The 24218-nt window shown below is 39.2% G+C and overlaps 1 protein-coding gene across 1 annotated transcript; it reads left to right on the top strand.

The window, feature by feature from the left end:
* Positions 1 to 22098: 22098 nt before the first annotated feature.
* On the top strand, positions 22099 to 22939 carry LOC146982130 (gamma-crystallin M2-like). Its single transcript, XM_085787652.1, has 3 exons — positions 22099 to 22157; positions 22257 to 22499; positions 22601 to 22939. The coding sequence occupies exons 1-3, from the start codon at positions 22125 to 22127 to the stop codon at positions 22877 to 22879; spliced, it is 555 nt and encodes a 184-aa protein (XP_085643778.1). The 5' UTR covers positions 22099 to 22124; the 3' UTR covers positions 22880 to 22939.
* Positions 22940 to 24218: the final 1279 nt, after the last annotated feature.

The following is a 24218-nucleotide window of genomic DNA, read 5'->3' as shown; positions in this document are numbered from 1 at the left end:
ACGCAGGGAAGATTTATCACATTAAAGGAGACATATTATGGAAATATCACTTTTTGAAGGCTCTTTAACATACTATATTTGGGTGTTTGTCTTGCCTTCCGGCCCCCAAAATGTGAGAATTGACAAAAATAATCTGTAAATTTCAGGCTCCCTAGGTTGAAATCCATGTGGTTTTCCGAGCTGTTCCCTCAGATGTCTTCCAGTGATGTAACTAGTGGCTGATTTGCATTTAAAGGGACAGGCACTGAAACCAGCCGTTCTGAACAGGGCTGTTTTGAGAGGATGACAAGAGCTGTGATGTTTGATCATTGCTGTATTTTGACCAGAGCATGTCACAGACTCTCTTTAAGACATGTGGGAACTGTTGTAATTCATGGAAAAGGGGCATAATATGTCTCCTTTAAAGAATACACATAATATAACTATAGCTTCATTTTAATTGAGCAAAGGTTCTTTGATTCCTGACAGTGATGACACTTTCTTCATCTCTTCGACTCATCTTCATTGTTGCAGCTCAGAATAACATGAGGACACTCTGTGACTGCAGATAAAAACCAAACCATGTGATGCCTTTTGTGAGAAAAATGATACGCACACTGTTAAATATATCTCATGAATATGAATGAATGCTTCAGTCACAATCACCCCATCACACAAACTGCTTCTCTCCTCTCCTCTCCGTGTTGGCAGCAGAAACTGTCTGACATTATTTTTTTTTTGTTCCTCATCAGACGAGAGCAAAAATAAAAAGAAACTTTTTGATAATTTATTTATATGCTTAGCCTTACTTCAGTGGAAATTATTTCTAGTGTTTTAGTTTGTTTGTTCCACCTTGTTGAATGTCACATTCATGGTTCTGACAATGCTGCTCGAAATAAACAACTCTGCCTCTTTCACATAAATGTGTTCATAGCTGGTTAGGTAAACTTAGAGTTAAGTGAAGCATTGGTGCAGGATTGTGGAAGTTATCAGTAAAGCCAGATTTCAAGAAGACCTCCTGGGTATGTTGAACCTGCCCTTGATCCTCTACTCTTGTCGTCTCTCTCTGCTGCCAGAAAAGTGATAGCTTTATTCTCTACTGAATCAGAGGACAGCGAGGTGCCCACTGAGGTGTGATAATAATAAAAAATAACTTTAGCAATGTGGCAAAGACACAGCCCCAAAATATTACATGATTTTAAATGAAAGGCTGGCCATTCATTAAGCTGGATGGCGCAGCGGAGTGGTGCAGTTCAAACCTTGGATCTGTGACCTTTCTGGGTGGATGGCTGTGTTAAAGGAGAGATATTATGCCGCCTTTCCACAAATTAAAATAGTTCCCAGGTCTCTTAAAGACATGTATACCTGCTTTGGTCAAAATACCCCAAGGATCAAACATCACAGCTCTTTTCATCCTCTCAAAACAGCCTTGTTCAGAATGGTTTCAGTGCCTGTCCCTTTAAATGCAAATGAACCACTGTTTGCCCCGCCACACCCCTTCTACCGGTCCCAGGTAGGGGTGGTATTATGCAAATTTGAATCCTAGTTACATCACTGGAAGACAACTGAGGGAACAGCACATAAAACCACGTCGATTTCAACCATAGACTGTAAAAAGAATGGACGTAGCATCCGTGACGTCACCCATTGGTTTTGGGGAGTCGTTTTTGTGACTCAAATATGGCGGCCTGAACAGCGCCATGTTGGATTGGCCGGCCGAGAACCCGCCCACTGGCCTCGAAGCAGCCTGTCTCCGGACCGCTCCGGACCTGTCACTCAACGTTTCCGCGCCCTAATTGGCCAGAGTTTTAACCTAATAACAGTAAAACGGTAGAGTTAAAAAAAAATTCACCCCCCTCAGAGTGTGTGCGGGGGTAGAAACTATCGATTGAGACCAAAAAACGTGCTGACACCAGGCTTTGATCATGTTTATTGGATGTAAAGTCGGCGATTTTAACATGGGGGTCTATGGAGAATGCTGCTTTCTGACACCAGCCCCCAGAGGAAGCCGAGGGGATTGCAGTTTTTTGAACGCGGAAGTGAGCTTCACTTCTCAGACCGACAACTGCCCCCTTGATTTCAACCTAGTGAGCCAGCACATACTGATTTTTTTTTGTCAATTCTCACATTTTGGGGGCTGGAAGGCAAGAAAAAACACCCAAATATAAGCTCCTTCAAAAAGTGATATTTCCATAATATGTTCCCTTTAATTGGCATCTATGTGTAAATGTGAGTGTGTGTATTAATTTGCCCTGTGATAGACTGATGTGACTGAGATGTAAACCCATGACCCTGCAAGTAAGCTAGAAAGCCAATGGATGGATTTACTAAAACAAAGCTACTGGGGAGTGAAATGTTAAACTTTTTTTTTCCCCAGTGTAAAATCTCAGGATAAAGAATATAATGACATGGAATTCTGACATTTACAGCACAGCAACACTGGCATTTCCTCATGCAGAGTTAATTGCCAGTCACAGCTTTTCTGTGTGAAAACAGAATCCGAACGTTGGAGCTCTGATTGCACACATGACATGATTGCTTCCTTCAGTTTCAATCAAAACACTTTACATACACGTATGCATACAGAGGTTACCTGGAAAAATGTATAAAAATAAACTTGAATCAGCCAAACCGAGTCAATGGGCTACACTTGTCCCTATAAAAAAAAGTTGTTTAACAGCTTGATATGCTACCACCTTAATAGACAACATCAATGAATCTTGCCTGAGTATATTGAAGCATCGCTTGAATTCATTGCAGTAATTCTGTCAACAACGAAGAATTCAATTACTTTCCAACAAATGAGGGTCTCTGTATCAGTGGAGGTAGAAAAAAACAAAAAAAAACAGTACTGTCTTTTAAATCAATGTGCCTCCATAGGTCAGACAGTGGTGGCAATTACTTCTCCCCTGCCTGTATTAGATCTACTGATTCAGCTACAGCTTTAGTTAGAAGAGCGGAGATTAGATTAGTCCTTTTTTTCTTCCTCACACTCTCATCTCATGCCACAAAAAGGAGATCCTCTATTCTCGGATCATGATTAGCTGAGAAACCACTTATTCTTCTCTCTATCTCCACTTCTTCTGTCACAATTAGCAAGACCCATGGACGGGTCCTCATTTGAAGCTTTGTTGATTGTGGGGGTCAGCCTAGATGTTACATGAAATGTCAGATGACTTTCAATGTAGCTTTTTTCCTGTTTCATGTTTGTCAGTGTCATTATAGTGTGGTTGTTCTGCCTCAGCCCAGCAGAGAAATAATATACCAGTCTGTGGATCAGAGCTGGAATAGTTTTTCTTTTATTTATTTATTTATTTTTTGTAAAAAAAAAGTGTTAACACAGTGCCATGCGATGTCTTGGCGGCAGCATGATGGATTAAAAACTCGAAGACTTGGCCGTCTCATTTGAATACACTGGTAAACATGTTCCACTCCTGATTGTTTCAGCTTGTGTTTTGTCATTCTTTCACATCCACGGGAGGAAAGAGGAACTTGATTTGGATGATATCCTACCATTATCAGCGTCACAGACAAGAACAGTATGGTAATGTCGCTATTACTTACACCGCACTTCCTGCATGCTTGGGGGCTCAGCCCATTTCCCTGCAAATGGTTTTCTAGTGGGATTTGAGATATTTGTGTTGTTTAACTCACACTATTGGCTGCTTTTCAAGGTTAATATAGATTTTGTATAAAAATGAAGAGTCACAGTTGAAATAGAGGGTGGCAGTCTGAAGCTGCGAAGGGCAACAGACGTACTCATATGAACAGTGAAAAGCTTCTTCCCATTATTGGAACAGGAGGCTCTCTATCACACTTACACTGTAAGTAACAGGCTGTATTATAAAGTGTTACAAATGGTATTGTTGTAACAGTTGACCACTTGTGTTGTAGGTGGTGATAAATGCACAATAATCACCCACCTCTTCTCTCCACTGTCTCAGTTTTCACAGCTTCACCCCCATGCATCTCATCACATTGTTTCCACCCACAGCAAGTCAACGAAATTGAATAATTATAATATTCATATAGAATTCATGAAATGACAAATTAAAGCTTAAATGGACAAATTAAGCTAATTTGAAGTTTTCCAAATTAAATGTGCCCTTAGTGACTTCCGGTTATGGCCGCAAGCTAGAAAGTCACGTTCAACCCCGCTCCGCTACAATCTTGAACGAATCCTGATATAAACTGCAAATTTGAGTTTGAAAGTAAATGCGGGCGCTAGATACGGCGAGGTGATGCCAAATACTGGACAAACGAGCAGGGATAGAGGGAGAACACCGACGCAGGCGAAGTTAACTAACTTCGGGACGCCAAACATGGAGAGCAGCAGAGCTAACGTTAGCAAAGAAGCTAACCGCAACGTAGCAACTGCGGAGCGCTGTGAAGGCAAGCTCTGTGGGGCTAAAGAAGAAATACTCATGGCAATACGCAGCCTCAAGTCCGATTTCTCGACCAGACTGGATGGGATTCTGACGGTTGTCGAAGAAACAAAGAAAGAACTGGTTGACTGCACTGAAAGAATAAAAGAGGCGGAAACACGGCTGTCCACAGTGGAAGACGAGCAGTTTAAGTTAAGAGAGACGGTGCAGACGCTGGAAAAAAGGAACAAATCTCTAGAAGATAAAGTTATCGACATGGAAACACGATCGCGGCTGAATAATCTGAGGTTGGTAAATTTGCCCGAGGGAGCTGAAGTCCCGGATCCCTGTTCGTTTTTGGAAGCCTGGCTACCGGAGGCGCTGGATCTGGCTCCTCTGCGGTGCCCAATAGTGTTGGAAAGGGCGCACCGCGTCGGATCAAGACGAGACACTGAAGAGCCACCGAGAACTCTGATTATGAAGTTTCAGAGTTATAAGCAGAAAATGCTGGTGATGAAAGCAGCCAAGGAAAAGAAAGACGTCCTTTACAAGAACAAGCACGTCAGATTCTACAATGACCTGGCAACTGAGGTGCACAGACAAAGGAAAAAATATGACACAGTGCGCCAGCAGCTGAGAAGCATGGGACTCAGACACGGCATAATACCCCCAGCAAAACTGGTGGTAACCTACAGAGAGCAAACACATGTCTTCAATATGCCGACGGAGGCACAGGAGTTCATAAACAAGATCAAAGCAGAACATGGAGGAAATGAATAAAGACGACTGAGTAATAATTACTGCGCACAATGTAAGTTAAATCATTCTGTCTACACCATGACCATACACAAAGCAAGAGGGACTGCACCGTGAAAGACTATGGGAATCTCTGATCGCTTTCTAACTGAGCGTTGCTTGCTTTATTTTATTGTGTTTCTATGCCGATATTATAGGTAATGGCAACGTCAGTAGACTAAGCATCTTTAAGAATTTAAGTTTGCATCAATATAGGCCTATTATATTTTACACAGATGTGTTTAATTTTGATCCATATGTGCAACACTATTAAGTACTGCCCTCAATTTTATTTTATTTATTTATGTAGGCCTACTTCTTTGTTTTTTCTTCTTCAATTCTGAATAATTTACATAGACTGAAGGACACAGTCATTGTATTAAACTCTGGTAATTTACTAAGCTTTATAGGCTACACTCCACGCCCAGATATGTTTTTTACTTGCATATGTAGCAAGGAGCAAGGAGGGTTGACTTTTTGATGTTTCTTCTTTTTTTTCTTTTTTTTTTTTCTTTTTTATATTTCATAACAAGAAAGCGGATAGGATTGATCCAGGGATCTATCCATAAGTAGCTGGAAGCAACATAAGCTAGGGGGGAGGCTTCCCATTGAGTTGGGAAATGGGGTCTGTTCTTTATTATGTTTCATTAAGTTCAGTATATGTTCTAATAGTTAAATGTGTTGAGCTTCTCAGTCAGGTCACTTTTATTAAGGGACCATTGTGGTGTAACATTTGTAATGACTCAAAGGGTAGAACTTAAATGTATATCCTGGAACTGTAGAGGTTTACAAAAAACAAAGAAAATCAAACAAGTGATGAATAAGTTAAGAGACATGGATTCAAAAATTGTCTTTTTACAGGAGACTCACACCTTAAAGGAAGATAATATAAGGATAAGTAGGAGATGGCAGGGAAACATCTATGCAGCGTCATTTACATCACAAGCTAGAGGAGTCATGACTCTCATTCACAATTCAGTACCTTTTCAAGTTTCTGATGTAATTAAGGATAAATATGGAAGATATTTGATTATCCAGGGATCTTTGCTTTCAGTTAACTTGAATTTAGTAAATATTTATGGGCCAAATGCAGATGAACCCAGCTTTTTTACAAATCTATTTCTCACATTGGCATCTCTCCCAGGAGAATATATAATTGCAGGGGACTGGAACTGCACACTGGACCCAATAAAGGACAGATCCACAGGTGTTGACCAAACTCATAATAGAAGTAGAATAATTATAAATAATTTTATTAAAGAGCTGACTCTGTTGGACATATGGAGATACTTAAAACCCAATGATATTGCTTATTCCTGCTATTCTAGTACATTTAAGACATACTCACGTATAGACTATTTTTTGGTATCTGCAACATTGGTTTCTGGAATACAGGATTGTTATTACAGCAGCATATTAATATCAGATCATGGTCCATGTTGTTTGATTTATGTGGACAGGAGTCTTGTAAAAGATCCACCTAGATGGAGTCTAAATAAGAAATGGCTACTTGATGAAAATTTTATTAAATATGTAGGGAATGAGATAGATAATTATTTTAAAGATAACACAAATGAAACAACAGCAGGTATTAAGTGGGATGCTTTCAAAGCCTTTTTAAGGGGACACATAATTAGTTATACCTCATCCAAATCTAGAAAATTGCGGCAAAAGAGACAACAATTAGAATCTAAAATACAAATTCTCCAAGAACAGGTTTTTAGAAATAGAACCCCTGATGTAGAAAAAGAATTAATTCTTTTAAGAGCGGAGTATAATAAATTATCTGCAGATAGGGCAGCCTCAGATATGCTTAGGCTTAATCAAACATTCTATGAAGAAGGGGAAAAGCCTGGTAAATTGTTGGCTTGGCAAATAAAACAGTTAGAAACAAGGAAAACCATTGCTTCAATTAAGAACAATAACGGGGATACAATAATAGATCCTATTGAAATAAATAAGGAATTTAGAAAATATTATGAAAATTTATACAAATCTCACGTAGAATATGACCCACAGTCCCAAAATTCATTCTTGAATAAATTGAAATTTCCAACTATCTCTGCTGAATTTGCAGAAGAGCTGGAGGCAGACCTAACAGAGGAGGAAATAGGCATAGCTATTGATGGTATGAAGGCAGGCAAAAGTGCAGGCCCGGATGGATTACCAATTGATCTGTATAAAAAATTTAAATCCAAATTACTGAAACCATTACTAGAAGTGTTTTTAGAAGCATTCCATAGTGGTAGCCTACCAAAATCAATGACTGGTGCTGTAATAACACTGTTGCCAAAACCAGGAAAGCCTAGCAACAGATGTGAAAATATGAGACCTATAAGCTTATTAAACTCTGACCTTAAAATTTTGTGCAAAATTTTAGCAAGAAGGCTCCAAGAAGTATTACCTAGTATAATACATAGGGATCAAAATGGGTTCATTCAAGGACGCCAAGGATTCCACAACGTCAGAAGGGTCCTTAATGTTATTCAAGGTTTAAAAGACCCCTCCGATAAGGCCCTCCTATCTTTAGATGCTGAGAAAGCTTTTGATAAGGTGGAGTGGCCTTATCTCTTTAACATCTTAGGAAGATTTGGATGTGGCAATACATTTTTAAAATGGGTTCAGTTGCTGTACTTAAACCCTACAGCAGAAATATTAACAAACAAAAATGTATCAGAGCCAATCACAATTAAAAGAGGATGCCGTCAAGGGTGTCCCCTATCTCCGCTATTATTCACTCTAGCGATCGAGCCATTAGCAATAGCTATACGAACACATACTGAAATAGCTGGAATAACAATAGGTCATACAGAGCATAAATTAGCGTTGTATGCAGATGACGTCATTCTGTTTATCTCACACCTTAGTAGAACTATTCCTGTGTTGCTGGAGATAATTAAAACATTTGGTGGCATCTCAGGATATACAATTAATAACTCTAAGTCCTCAATTTTATTACTTGATGAAAGAGAGAAAGAAAATCCACTCAGGGAAACTTCCCAGTTTAGAGTAGTAGATCAATTTACATATTTGGGAATAGAAATTAGGTCCAAACTACCTCTAATTGTTAAATCTAATTATGATCCATTGACTGAGGAAATAACAGAATCAATTAATAGATGGACATCCCTGCCTTTATCCTTGATTGGTAGAATTAACATTATAAAAATGAATACACTTCCTAAGATATTATATCTATTTCAGAATATTCCTTTGTCTCCACCAGATGGGTTTTTAAAGAAAATAAAAAAGTTATTTACAGGCTTTATATGGCAAAACAACAAAGCTAGAATTAGACTGTCTCTGTTACACCTACCATATAGTAATGGAGGTCTAAAGTGTCCAAATATAACATGGTATTATTGGGCAGTACAATTAAGGACTATTAAATTTTATTTTGCAACAAAGGATGTTCCACAATGGAAAGAAATGGAATCAGAATGTTTACGTTTGCCTTTACCACAGTATTTTTATTCTGATACATTGCCAAATTTGATGAAAAAAACCACTAACCCGATTGTCAAAAATATGATAAGAGTATGGTTTGAAGTAAAAAAATTTACTAAAGAAACAAGTCCTCTATCTCAGTATACTCCTATTTGGGGAAATCAGTGCTTCCTACCAGGAAGAACAGATGCTGTATTTAGACAGTGGGCATTAAAGGGTCTAGAAAAAATTCAGGATCTGTATCTGACTAACTCCGTTAACATGTTATCATTCGAACAAATTAGATATAAATATGACATAGATAAAAAATACTTCTTTAAATTCCTCCAACTTAGAAACTATATTAGGGTGAGCCAAAATGGTCTTTTAACCAAACCCCCAACTTCTGACTTAGAAAAAATTATATCTAAGGACAGTTTAAGTAAAGGTGCTATAGCAGAGCTATATAATTATCTGTTATCAAAATCGGTTGAAAATGCAGATCATAAACGAGAAGCATGGAAGGAAGATCTAGGCACAGATATATCATCAGAGGACTGGCAATATATATGCACTAAAGCTCACACCCAATCAGTCAACACCAGATTTAGACTGTTGCAGTATAAATGGCTGATGAGAATCTATATTACGCCAGTTAAATTAAATAAATACAATAGGAATATCCCAGATACATGTACAAAATGCACTGAGGCAAAGGGGACATTATTCCATTGTATGTGGCAATGCAGTAAGATAAAATCTTTTTGGGAAGAGGTTAAAAGAGCAATAGAAAAAATGATTTCAAAAAACATTCCAATGGATCCTACATTCTTTATCTTAGGTCTTTACCCAAAAGGTCACAAGTACAGTAAAATTGAACGAATAATAATAGATATGTGTCTGTTACATGCCAAAAGATCCATTGCAATGTTTTGGAAAAAGATCAGCAGACCAAGTGTTACGTATTGGGTGAAACAGATGCTGACAACCTTTCCTTTGGAGAGAGTGACATACATACGAAAAGGAAGGCAAGGCATGTTCGAAGAGATATGGAAACCGTTCAATGTGTTTGTTAATGGTATCGATTTAGCAAATGACAATGAAGAGGAATAAGTAGTCATGTAAACCTTGTAACAGAATTAATGAGTTCAAATACCCGCAATTGTATTAAGCCCTTAAATTATGTACAAAATGTTTGACTGAGAAGTGGATGTTTGTGATGTGTATGTAATGTTTGTTCGTTTGGTTTTGTTCTTTCTACAACACTTGTACCATAACAGGTGCCTTCATTAATGGAGCACAGATCTACATATTGATATAACTGCATATGTAATACAAGTGTATGTGTATGTAAGAAAATGTTAATAAATATATTGTTTAAAAAAAAAAAAAAAAAAAATGTGCCCTTAGTGTAATACCAATCCTTATGAGCGTACCAGTTCCAGGTCTTCATCGTTATGGCAACCATGATTTGACATAGGGGAACATACCAGCAGTAAAAACACTGAAATACTGTTGTCAGGGTGATTAAGTTGGCTGAGACACAGATAATGATTTGGATTAACATAGGTGGAGATCTTCATCATGATATTAAACAGCAGTGGGGACTTTAATTAGGATTGGCTGAAGGAATGGCTACGGATGATTGGATGACTCAGAGTTTGTATATTCATTGTCATTCATTTATATTCAGTTAGTTTTATGGTTTGTGAGTATACACAAATTCCTACAGCCTATAACTGCTGTGCATTGAGAAAACCATGGTGCTGTCCATGGCGCTGAAAGTTACCATAGTCTTTTCTCTAAAGCAAACATGAGCTTCTCTTGGGTCATTGTAAGAGACATACTGTACAGTATATTGGAGCTAGGTTTAGAGCGACCTCGGTTTCCTGCAGTAATGTAGCTGTTGTGATCTTTATTCTCCACTGCTATAGCAAAGAATTGAAATACACGGGTGCTGTGGCAACACTACAGCTGTCACCTTATAGGCCACTGAATGGAAACAAGGTTTGAATAGCGGTCTCCTCTTAAAGTCCTGTTTTTTGTCGACTCATTTATTCACCTGAACATCCTCCTGTTAATACAGCAACTCTACACACTACACTTTCTGTCCCTGTCATAATTGCTTGTCCCAGTGGATATCGCCTAATAACAAAACATAACTATGGGTCATAATAAGCTGCTGCTTAAACCAGAGAGGAACTGCAGAGCTAGGGTGATAATTCTCCATGGGCTTCACTTTGCTAGCAATCCTCTTCGCAGTTCACTTGATCATTTGATTAATTGTTAAAAGAATAACTATTAATTAATCTTTGTTATACTGTTTGTACATTGAGCCAGTTGGACCTGTACAGCTGTAGTTGGATATTTGCCACAGGGTACTTGTGCAGTTGTGATTGCAGATACACAGCCTCATATCCTTCTGCACTGAATACAATGTACTCTGTTGTCTTGATTCAGTACGACTGTGGGCAATGTCACTGAGATTGTGGCTCTCATGTAAATATTGGACAATATTACTTCATTTACATCACCCATCTGTCCCACACCAAGAGAATAAGCCATAAAAAAAAAAAACATCGAGCAGAAATTACCCACTACAACAAACATTTGACAGATGGTTACATGCAGCTGGAAATTGCAAAACCTAAAACCGTCACAGGTAGCAGCTAAGCATCATCGCACCTATCGTCTTTTCTTTCAGTTTACCGCTGCCAACGACCGTTCAGCGCGCAAATGTTTCCTCGGCGAGGTGACTCTAACAATAATTGCGGTGTAAGTGACAGCGCAGATGATATTTAGATCCACTTACTGCGGCATTCATTCGGCTTAGCCGAGCGTTCCAGTGGGCCGTGCTATTATTCAATCTGCAGCAGGAGATGAGGATGATTGCTGACAGTCGTATATCTTCTCCTTCTCCTGCAGATAATGTGACTTGATTGCCTCTCCAGTAATTATGCACCGTGTGTGAAATCGAAGGCTGTTGACTACGATATAGCAGACACTATCTGAAGCCCTTCACTTCACCTTGACAAACATCTGGGAGCTGTCTGATGTCATTCACGGATTAGTTTGCACCAAAGGCCAGAGACGTCCTTGGTGGGAACTTTTGCACTGCTTTCTATTTGACAGACTCTTTTCTGAATCTGGAACAGTCCTGCCAACTTTACAACCAGAAGGAAAATGCGTGGGTGTTTATCCTCCGGCCCCGTCACCTCACCAGTCACACGGCTGAGAAATCATCCCAGTAATATCTGATACCTTTGGTCTTCATGAATGTTTGATGCAATTACCCTCTGACAAGAGGGCCGAGCAGAACCGAGAAATGGATTCAGGTTGAAATGTCAAATGAGATCATGCTGAATGTGTGATGTATTGGGGGCAAGGTCGCAGCACAAGGACAGAGCTGAGAGAGATAACACTGACTCACCGCAGAGATTGACAGAGACACGTCTCTCGCCCAGACGCATTCAAGTAATTACCTGTTCACGCTAAGGATAGAAATGCATAAATGCATGAGGGAGCGTGCATGACGTCTGCCTGATGAAGATGAATATACGCTGTTGAGTGTGTTGTCAAGTAATTGTGTTATAGTCTATAAAATCAGTTTTCTCTACCTTTCAATCAGTATAACTGCTGGTTCAGGAAATTGGACATATCAGTTATGGTTATTATGACTGATAATATATTGAATATGATGACAGCAAAGACATGGTCGATACTGCTCTGATCAATATTATCTGTGGGAAACTGAATTGATTGCAGTGCATCTGGATCAGATCCCACACTGATGAAGAAAGACAAAGAGGATGACATTTAATATAAGGGATATATGAACATCTTTGGTTTCTTCACACGGTTTTAAAAATGTTGGGTAACACTTTATTTGACGCCTATCTCTATAACGCATAATAACCATACTTATAATGAGTTATAATGCAGTTATAGCACCGTATAACTATAATTATAAACCCTCATAAATGATCATAATGCTTATAACAATAATCATAACACACTATAAAGCATTTTATCATGACTTATAAGGTCAGGTATTATAATATATATATATTAATATATATAATAAGGTTATAATTGTTAGTAACAATGCCCACATCGATAATGCATTATAAATATAGTTAATGTGTTATAATTGGCTTATAAACATGTATAACTATCATTATAAACACGCATAAAATATAAGGCATTATAACAATAAGCATAACACATTATAGAGCATTATAACTCTATTATAATGTTTATAGTGTTTATAACTATAGTTACACAATGCTATAACTGCATTATAACTCATTATAAGTATGGTTATAATGCGTTATAGAGATAGGCGTCAAATAAAGTACCGTATTACCATGTTGCTGCTCTGCTCAGAAAACACTGCAGTAACTCTGCATTTGAAGTTCCATCCCTGCTGATTTAGCAACATCTGTGGATAAAATAACATGAATATAAATAACTGATGGTAGCCAGCACATCTCGAGATGATGCTCAGAAATTCAAAAGAAGAATTTGTCTGTTTGTGTGTAATCTGGTTAGAAATGAGATTCTCACACACGGAGCTGGATAAGAAGTATTATTCCTCATGTGGAACAATACACCATGAGTAGCTTCAGTCAGCACATTAATCATTTTCTATGGCACCACCCCATACGCCCCCACACAGATGTCATATCATATTAATATTACCATTAGACTGATTCTTTGTCCAAAAACTAAATTACCAAATGTTGCTGATACATAAAAATGAATGGATTCTCAAAAACTGACTTTATTTCTGCCAATTAAAGGACTGGATCAGAACTTTTGGGAGTTTCCAGCTCTCCATCAATGTTTCTGAGATCAGCTGATCAACAGCCAGCACACATGGGCTGTGGTCATCAGTTGCGGTTCAGGCATAGCTACATATTTAACAGGAATCTAATACATTTATTTAGTTTTTGTTTTTACAATGTTTGGTACAGTGTTGCAGCAAGGTTGGCCCACCATTTTATATGTCATAGCCTACATTCACTTTGAATAAACACAGTCCACTCTGCTATTTGTGCTACACTGTGAAAATCCTCCAGCCTGTACAATCACTTCATTCTCAAACCTGAAGGGTCATTAGTTTTCCGGGCCTTGTTCAGACCTGCTTTACCATGCGGCTCTACATGTACATCAGTCTACACCTGGCGTAACAATGCATCTCCACATGCGTCTCGAGTGAGCACTTGTGATTGGATATACTTTATGCAAATAGAGACCGGACCATGGGTGAGCAGTTCAGTTTCATCCAGCCACAATTGATTTTGTTTTCAGTGTTTGTGAGCAGTGGAAAGAAAGGAAGAAAGAAAGAGCGAGTCAGGTCTGGTGTGCTGCTGCTAGGTTGGAAAGAAAACCTTCAGCCACTGTGACCCTTTGTGGAACAAGTTGCCCATCCCCGCTGTAGATGGATGCAGCCTCTGCCCAGAGTGGCCTGCTCTGCTGACTCCCCCCAACTCCTCACCCACCTGTCACTCAAAACAGCCACACCATCAATTCATAAAATCTAGAAAGAAAGAAAGAAAGAAAGAAAGAAAGAAAGAAAGAAAGAAAGAAAGAAAGAAAGAAAGAAAGAAGGGCTTAAATGTTTACAGCAGCTACACCAGTTTCAGTCCTGGCTATTCAGTAACACACATAACATGTAATACTTAACAATACATGTGGCAACCACCATGCATTATCATGCAACCCAAGTCAAACCCTGGCTGTGCAGTAATACAGAATCAGAAAAACTTTATTTATCCCAATGGGCAATTCAGTTGACAGCTCCCAGTCATAAAACACAACAATCAGCAACTGTTGCAGAGAAGAGAGGTCACAACTGTGTAACACAGCATCACACGGCAGCACAATACGACTCAACTCAACCTGCCAGTGGACAACAGCCCAGCACAACACACACACACATGCACAAAAGAAAGAAAAAAACAAAAAGTTCTCTCTTTTTGTTTTTTTTCTTTTTCACACACACATGCACAAAAGAAAGAAAAAACAAAAAGTTCTCTCTTTTTGTTTTTTTCGTTCTTTTGTGCATGTGTGTGTGTACATCCACATGCACGGAAATCCCCACAGGTATGTGTGGGGTCATTGGAACAAAATTCTTAAAGGGATAGTTCAACATTTTGACAAATTGGCCCATTGCCATAATCCCTATAGTCATAGCAGTAGGTTCGTTACCTTTATTTGTCGGTGCAAGCTATTTTTAGAACGGGGGAGCAGAGCCGCGAGCTGCTACGCTACGGAAGCTAATGGGATTTCGTGGTTTCCCTCACAACAACTCCAAAACGCTGTTGTGGACAAGTTGTGACCTGCACATTCACCATGCTATGAGATGATAACAGAACGTTACAGGTCACAACTTGTCCACCAGAGCGTTTTGGAGTCGTTGGATTGTGTATTTGATGGGTTTTATGAGGGAAACCACGAAATCCCATTAGCCTCCATAGCGTAGCTCTGAGCAGCTCGCCGCTTGGCTCGGCCGTTCTAAAAATAGCTTGCACTGACAAATAAAGGTAACAAACCTACTGCTAAAACTGTAGGGATTATAGCAATGGGCAAATTTGCCAAAATGTTAAATCCCTATCCCTTTAAAGAAACTAACCTACCTAATAGAGGACTTCTACAATACAGTACATGTGCATGCATTTATACCTTTAGAGTACTATAAAAGCTCTTGGAAAATTAGGTGAACTGCATTCCTAGATGCTGCTAATAATATACACTTGTTGTACATCCTGTTTGATAGATGTAATTAAACCAAACAAATGGAGACCCTTGCTTGTTAAAAACAAGCTGTTAATATGGACACAACAGATGAATAGCAGGAATGAAGCGAATAACATCTGTAACTGGGCTGTTAATCTCATTATCAGAAGGAGACACCTTCACCTGATAAGAATTGCTAATGTGAAACCAGGGGTGCTGCTGATGTTTCTGCAGATAAGCAACGGCATGTAATTTGTTTGCCTATGTGATTATATTTATCCTGCTGCATAATGCAAAACGATTCAGTTACCGTCTGATTGGGAGTGCGGTGCAGTGCAGTGCACTGATTGATCCCAGAAATGGAAGAAAAAAATGGAATCGTCTCCCAACAAATAAAGCTGCTCGAGTCCATTCATTAGTGTTTATGCTCTGGTGTGTGCGGTTGTCTCTGCAGTGCATTAGAGAGCCGTTAGGCCTTGTGAATCATGCTGTGTTTACTGCAACGCCTGAGAATTGATATGATTACGGGCCAAAACTGGCCCCTGGTGGGGACTCAAGTTGCAGTGCCCCCCTGCTGTGGGTGGATTGGCTCGGAGAGAGAAAAGCGCTCGTTTGGAAAGGGGTTTTCACAAAAGAGCGGATGCTTGCTAATATATCGAACAAAAGCCTCAGTTGATTAGAAATTCAACCAATTATAGAACAAACATCACGGCAGCCAGACTAAGAAGCACCATCTGGTTCATAAAATACCACCTGCATTAACGCTTGGCCTCTTGAAACTTCTGTGCTGGGCTTATGGCTGGTGAAATAATATTTAGTACATGCTGTGATGAGAACAGACAACATTAGCAAAAATACTGCTGCCAATCAACAAATGAAAGCCTTGAATCAAAATGTAACGAGCACAGATGCCGTATAGAAAGCCTGTGGGGTAAGACGTGCAACCCAGATTTGCATCTGAAGGTTTCATCATCTGCCATGCAACGTTTTTTCACACAACAATATCAGGCCTGTCCACCGCCGTGCCCGCAATCCTTCAGTCAAGACGCAGGAGGAATGAAAAAACATCTGTTGTACAAGATGCATGATTCAACTGGCTAAGTATAGCCAAAGAGGCCGCTGTAATATTTATGAGAACGTGTGCTAAATCTCTGCTGAAAAGTCAGCCAACGCAACTGCAGTCTGAGGGGGGATGGAGCTGGCATGGATAGTCCACACAAACACACACACACACTCATGCGCACAGAGTTGAGTCCAAACATGTTTTCCTCTGCAGAACTGAAGAAGCATTCTGGACGACATTGTCAAGTATCTACAACCAAGTCCAGTTGCCCTCAACTCAGCTTTCTTACCTTAACCATGACCTGGATGATAAATAGTCATGACAGACATCGCACTCCTCACCCTCTGAGTCATATCTGAGTCAAACCATGCAGGTGTAATACACTTTTTATTTTGAACCAAGGATTAACAGCCTCTATTCTGCCTGGAAATCATAAAAGAGAAACCCTTATGAAATATCAGACTGGTATTTAGACATTCTGTGAGATGCACCCTCACCAACCTTTCATCACTTTTCACCAGATCTGCTCTGCACTGCAGGAGGAGGATGCTTGACTGATGTTGCAGAGGAGATATTTTTACCTCCTGATCTGATACTGAAACCTGGTTCTTTGTGGAACTTGACATAAAAACAAAATGTAAATGCAAAATGGCAAAGAGAGCTCTTCAGATTGTTAGTCACCTCAGACCAATAATTTACATATGGATCTCCTGTCGTTGCATACATTCTCAACTATTTATTAATTTACTACAATGGTAATACTGGCCTATTATCGTGTATGCAACATGGCTCTAGCACTTCCAGTAGCTATTAGCATTTTGTTCAAACCACCACTGTATCTCGACTGAAATGTCTCTACAACTACTGCTTGGTTTGATTTATAACTTTGGGTATGCCCTGACTTGATTATATTGAATTTTCCCAATCCCCCTTTTGGCTTGTACCAACATCACCATCAACATTCACAATTTTGTTTGACAGGTTTTGTTTACAACCAGATACCCCCAAAAACTAAACCCTAAAACTGTAAGCCTCAGTTGCACATTTCTTTTCTTTTCTAATCCAAGTGTGTAAAGATAGTAAATTAGCATGTTAACACTGTTGTGGTGCCAATGTTAACATGCTAACGTTAGCATCTTGTTCACAGCCCTAAGGCCTGAACCTGAGCTGTCTACTTTTTAATTTTATTTATTTATTTAAAAGGGACAGTGTACATTAATAACATCAGCTCGTAGGAAAAAGCCCAACGTAAATGTACCGGAGTTAGCAAGTAGCTAATTTTCACCCGCTGTCCTCTGGCAGTTTACATAGAAAATATTTTATTACAATTAGACAAGACACAGTTAACAAGACAGACATAGAAACAGACACAATACTGACAGATAAAGTAAAACAGACAGTACAATAAGAACTCGACAGAACAAAGCACAGGGATCAGAGGTACAAAGAAGTGTTCTAACAAACATTCAAAACAGGCAACAAAACAAAAACCTGACATACAAAACAGAGCACAGAGACAAAGAGGTAGAATAAAGTGCTATAGTGGCAATGCTTTACACGTTACGTGCAGTAAATCAGTTAAAATTAGAAGTGAGTGCAATTTTGACTGCTTTTCAGACAGTTTTTTAAATGTGTTTTGAAAGTGGTGTATGTAGGCTATGGCATTCTCGTATTGTTAGTGGTAAACACATCAGTGATATGTTCATTATACATTTTAGCTTTTCATCCTGCACATAGACATTCTGGTCCAGGAACACTGAGTTATCTCAGCAGCCAACAGCCAGAGAGTAATTTCCAACTTTTGGCACAAGTCTGTCTAAACTCACACAAGTGTTTGTGTTGAGCCCAAACTTCCCAGCTGGAAGGAGCAGAGCTAAATGATGCAAAATAAAATGAGGTTACATTTGCCACCAGCTATTCTTAACCTTCAGCTCAGAGTTTCCTGGGGCTAAATAGAAAATCATTATTAGCGACTTCTGCTTAAACTCAGGCAGTGGGAAAGAGAGAAAATTGGAAGTAACAATTTTTATGTGTATTAGCCAACACTGCAATACAGTGCAATGTAAGGGACTGCAGGACAGATTTAAATGAATAATGCCCTGCTTTCTAAGTTGTGGATAAGAAAGGATGTCTTATTTCCACATTCTGTATATTTGCCCTATTTTCCCAGAACTGCAATTGTTGACAAAACTTTTCTCACTAATGTTGGATGTAAAAAGTATTTGCGAAGCAGCCTGGTTCACACTGAGTACCACTGTGCATCGCAATGGAAGACTTTCTCAGCGTGCTCTCATATTGACCTCCTGATGTCTGTGTGTGTTGTAGGAACTCAAACTTCAGTGATTTTAATTTACACAGTGGCACTAGGCTAAAAATGTTTTTTTCACCAATGTGTGATTTTTTAGTGGACATTTAATGTAATGGATGATGGTGATATTTTCAACTCAAATTAAAATTTTATTGGCTCATAAAATTTATTTACTTCTGTAGCTGTTTATTTTCCCCATAGCTTTGGCATGATGATTAAAAGCACATTACAGTGGGCCTCTATAATATCCATAACTCTGTTTATTCACAATTACAGTTTTTCAGATGACAAATGTGATAAAGGTTTGACATCACTACCTATAAATTATTCACCAGACAGACAATTAAATAGGTTGTGCTTTTAAAACTGTTAAAAAAGAGACTGAATTGTGTGACTGTACTGATGGAGGCCAAACTGCGAAGCATGGTGAACCAGGTTCAGGACATCCACCAACATCACATGAACACATCCGTCTCTGGAGAGAGAAACACGAAACAAGGAGATGTTGGAAGCAGGTCAGGTCCCAACACCTGCCTCTACAGCTCCAGGGTTCATGGGAACCTCCACACCTAACTCACATCGCTGTAACTTAGGGAGAGATGTTACTAAAGGGACAGCAGGGTTTGTTTACACTCTTCCTAACCTCTCCTCCTCCTCCTCCTCCTCCATCCTAATCCTTATCTCTTCCTCTCTTTGCCTTTTTCTTTCTTCTCCTCTTTTCTTCTGCTAATCTCTCACGCTGCCGCTCTTCTCTCTTAAAGGGTAGTTCAGTTTTTTTTAAGTGGGGTTGTATGAGGTACAAATGATAATATATGCAGTATAAAGGCCTCTCCCCCCTCCCACTGAGAAATTGTGGCCCATCGTGGTGCACCAAGACACAGGTTACTGTTGTGAATGGGGGACAATCAGCGCCAGGCCTTGCGACGCGCTGGATCAATTTGCCCATCAGCTATAGGCCTACAAGTGTTTTTTGTAGCCTATATAAAAAAATAAGCATATAATAAAAACAAGTAAAGCAATTAACATAATAACAACCTAATCGCAGTTTAACAGATTTGCGATACAGGAGCTCAGCCGTCATTTGAGAGTTGAATGTCTGAATGATTGTAAAAGCAGAAAGAGGAAAGTGAGCTGAAATTGGTCAATATTGTTTTTCCATGTGTTTGTACAGAGAAGTATGAGTCAGAAGGTGTAACAGAACCATCTTGTAGGATACAATCATCACTATTATCACCTGAGTTAATTCTTGGTATGTATATACTTTTGATGTTATGACGGATGGTATTGCCTACTGTATATGTATATGACCTGTTTGTATTGTATTGTTGTGTTTATATACTGCTTTTCTCTAAGTGAATCACTGAAGGTGCACCTGTACTTGAATCTGTCGTGAAGTTGCTGAATGCACTTTAATATGTATTTTACCCATTTTTATATGGTATATTGGTACTCCCTAACCATTGAAGTTTGATTGTTAAATGTGTTTTTCACCTGTTAATTTACCTATGTAAACTGATTGATTGAGTACCGTTTCCTACTATAAATCCCATGACTTCCTGGTCTCAGCACGAGCTTGAAGAAGCCACATACGAAACGCGTTGCTCTAAATAAATCATAGATCCTCTTTACCCAGTCTAGTGTGAGTTCCCACATTTTGTGTTTTTTTTCTATTTACAGTATGTTACATCATGTTATGTTTTGGAACAATAAATTAAGGACTAAACTACGGCTTTTCCAAGAGAGATGCTTATTAACATCATATGCAGCTCTCTACGCAAGTCCAACTTAATAAATATGTACATTTTGAACAACAAAGATCCTTTTTATTCATGAGAGCGACGCTCTTTTCCAAGACAATGAGAGACACCACAGACTATTAAGTGTTTATGAAGAGCCAATATGGTTATGTTGGCCTGTTTATTGTTTTCTAGTTAAGTTGCCTCAGTGTGTGAAAGAGTTTGGACTCTGTAGTGGACAATGAGTTTGGTCTTTTGGATGTGGGGTAAGTTGGCTGAGTTAGCTGTATTGCTGCCAGGTGTAGCAGCAGACAGAACCAGGGTTTCCAGGTCCAACAGCAACTCAAAACCAGCCCAAAACCAGAACTCAAAATATGAAAATACATGGTGTTTTTAAAGTCCAAAAGTATTGCTATAATTGCAAAATATATTATAATATCTATAAAATAACACCATAAACATAAAATACAAACAGTTGTTTTCCCCATTAGGTCCTAAAAAGGCTTTATTAAACAAAATCACTTTTGTAGATGTCATCACACAAGGATTCTAACGACAGAATAACATGGTTGTATTGTGAAATATATATGAGACATGTTAAACCATAAAAAATAATTTCATACTCCTTACAAACAGGGTTTCATACTCCTTACAAACAGAAAAATAAGTAATTTTTCTGGTAAAATTGCCACTTCTGAGACACAAAGTGCATCTGTATGTCAACGCAGTATTTGTCATGTATTTTCCTATATGTAGTTTAGGCATAGAGTATCCTGTCATGTATTTTCCTATATGGAGTACAGGCATTGAGTATCCTGTCATGTATTTTCCCATATGTAGTAACCAGATAGTTACTGCATAGTATAGGCATTGAGTATTCTGTCATGTATTTTCCTATATGGAGTACAGGCACTGAGTATTCTGTCATGTATCTTCCTATATGTAGTAACCAGATAGTTATAGATTCGTTTAATGAATCCCATTCCTTAATATTATGTATTGCTGATGCCCTATGATGTGAGCACTAAGAACTGATTATATTATGAGCACTAACTACCTTGTACCATCGCAAATGTGTGTTATGGCCTTACAAATGTACTGAATGTGTCTTTGGTATTTTACCTAATTGTTGCTCTTTTTTAAGGTTTCCCTTTATCACCACTCAGAGGGACTGGTGATAAAAACTAGCTTTTTTAGCTTTTTTTTTTTTTTCTTCACAATGTTTTATTAATCCCTTGTCAAATAAATTAAACTGAAACTGAAATGCACAATTGATTCAATACAGTGAATTTGGTGTATCTCAGAAGTTGACTACACACAGAATCAAACTAACTAGTTTTGGACCATGTATGTTTGTTAAATCAACTAAAACACCAAATCCTGTTTTAAATAACCAACCACAGAAAGAATACTCCCTGAACAGGTCATACATGGAATTTGTCGTCACATGATCCGGCCCATTCATACAAACACAGCAGAGAATGCTTTCTGTCATGAGAGAAAAGGCCTTTCTAAAGACTGCGAGGTACCCAGTGTGTGTGGAAAAAAGAAAAAAAAGAATGGACACAACCTCAATGCCTATAGTTGCTGAGTAAGCGCTTCTCTGGGGGGTGGTCACTGGTTCTTTACGTTCAGTCAGGTATAAAAGGAAAGGGTTAAACCGGGAAGGAACACAGCAGCACAGGAGCAGCAACAACCCACCAGCAGCCAACATGAGCAACACCGGCATGAGCATGAGGGGCAAGGTACTGTTGAAAATCTTTTTCTAATAAATGTAAATTTACCAAAAAAAAAATAAATTATATAATATTATTCTTCTTGACATTACTCTTCTCTTTTTCCAGATCATCTTCTACGAGGATAGGAACTTCCAGGGTCGTTCCTATGAGTGCATGAACGACTTCTCTGACATGACCTCCTACCTGAGCAGGTGCCACTCCTGCAGGGTGGAGAGCGGCTGCTTCATGGTCTACGACCGCACCAACTACATGGGAAACCAGTACTTCATGAGGAGGGGCGAGTACGCCGACTACATGAGCATGATGGGAATGAGGGAGTGCATCAGGTCTTGCCGCATGATCCCCATGGTAAGCTGGAAACTCTATAAGATATTATATTATTTCACCACATATTGCATATTTCTGACTCCACATTTGACGTCAACTCTCAAACCGTGTTCCCCCTACAGCACAGAGGCCAGTACAGGATGAGGATCTACGAGAGGGAGAACTTCGGTGGTCAGATGCACGAGCTGATGGACGACTGTGACAACATCATGGACCGTTACCGCATGAACGACTGCATGTCCTGCAACGTGATGGACGGCCACTGGCTGATGTACGAGCAGCCCCACTACAGAGGCAGGATGATGTACCTGAGGCCCGGCGAGTACAGGAACTTCATGAACATGGGCATGAGCGGAACCAGGTTCCAGAGCATGAGGCGCATCATGGATTCCTACTACTGAATGCTGACTGAATGTCCACTACATGTGTCAAACACCAGTAAATAAAATGATTACTGCACTGTACTTTCACTTTTGTGTATCTTATTACCCAACTGACAAAATGAAAAAATGACTATTCATGCATTCATTTATTCATTCATTCATTCACTCTTTTAAAATTCAACATATTTGTTTAAAGGGACATTGTGTAACTTATTCCTGAAGCACTGATGCTGCATTCATGTGCAGTCAGGCAGACGGCCGTCGGTAACAAACCAGATGTCATTTTAGTCACAGAAGTGGAGAGAAAGCCGGTAAAACGTGGGTCAGGTAAACAATACGCCAATCGCCATGACAACATATTGTCACGTGCATTGTTTTGTCACATGTATTGTTTTGCCTTGTGCTGACGGGCCACTTGTTTACATAGAGGCTTGTTTATGCCATTATGTGCAGCTGAGTTGCTTGCAATATACAATCTAGATGGGAGTAATTCCTACACAATGTACCTTTAAGCTGGACAGGAAACAACTATTAGCGAGACAATCATCATGAGTGTCCATAGCTGATCAAGGTTAATCGCAATATTTGCTCAAAATGTACCTAAAAGTAATCATTTCCAGGTGTTAAATTATGGACAGTTATGCTTGCGTCATTCATCTGACTAGCGGCAGTTTATGCGGTTTACGTACAGGCTCTTCTTCTGGCTCTCTGTCGGCAAAATAAATGCTGAAAATGTTTCACAGTAACAAAAATCTGATGGGTCACTTCTGCTGCAACTGATTCAAACTATGTGCCAGCCCTATGTGTGTAACGGAGGTCCGCTGGTATAGTCACAAACACGAGGTAGCAGTAAGGAGAAGTGACAGCATGTGACGGTTAGCGGTACTGAAGTTAAAGAACTTACCTTACAGTACGTCAGCTCAGACATTCACGATATTTTATTCATATAGTAACAGTAAATACAGGCTATGTGTTTACTGTTATATCTTATTTCAGGCAGGCGGCGGGCACTGGGTGCGGGTGGTGCTGATGCCGTGGTTGGTTATGTGCTGTGGTGATGTCATACTGCATTGGCTTATTATTTGTGTGACGTATGTGGGTAATGCTGATCTGGCCAGGGTCAGTTTGACAGGATTTGGGTATATATATAAAACTCTGTTATTGAAAAAAAACAAAATAAAAAAAATTGATCAAAAAAAAAACTCTTATTCAAAATATGAATCTTTATTCATAAGCATTATTCACATAATCTGTATGCAATGGGACTGGCCAAGCCCAACCCGCGACATCGGTTTTTACCTGTGGCAACACTTATAAAAGTAGCAACTCTGAACCAGCAGGTACAATATAACTTGGC

The sequence above is a fragment of the Trachurus japonicus genome, chromosome 9 (genome assembly GCF_045865225.1).
Source record: "Trachurus japonicus isolate A0001 chromosome 9, Traja_1.0".
NCBI classification, from domain to species: domain Eukaryota; kingdom Metazoa; phylum Chordata; class Actinopteri; order Carangiformes; family Carangidae; genus Trachurus; species Trachurus japonicus.
Note: the sequence above shows the minus strand (reverse complement) of the source record. Positions and strands in the feature narration are given on the sequence as shown.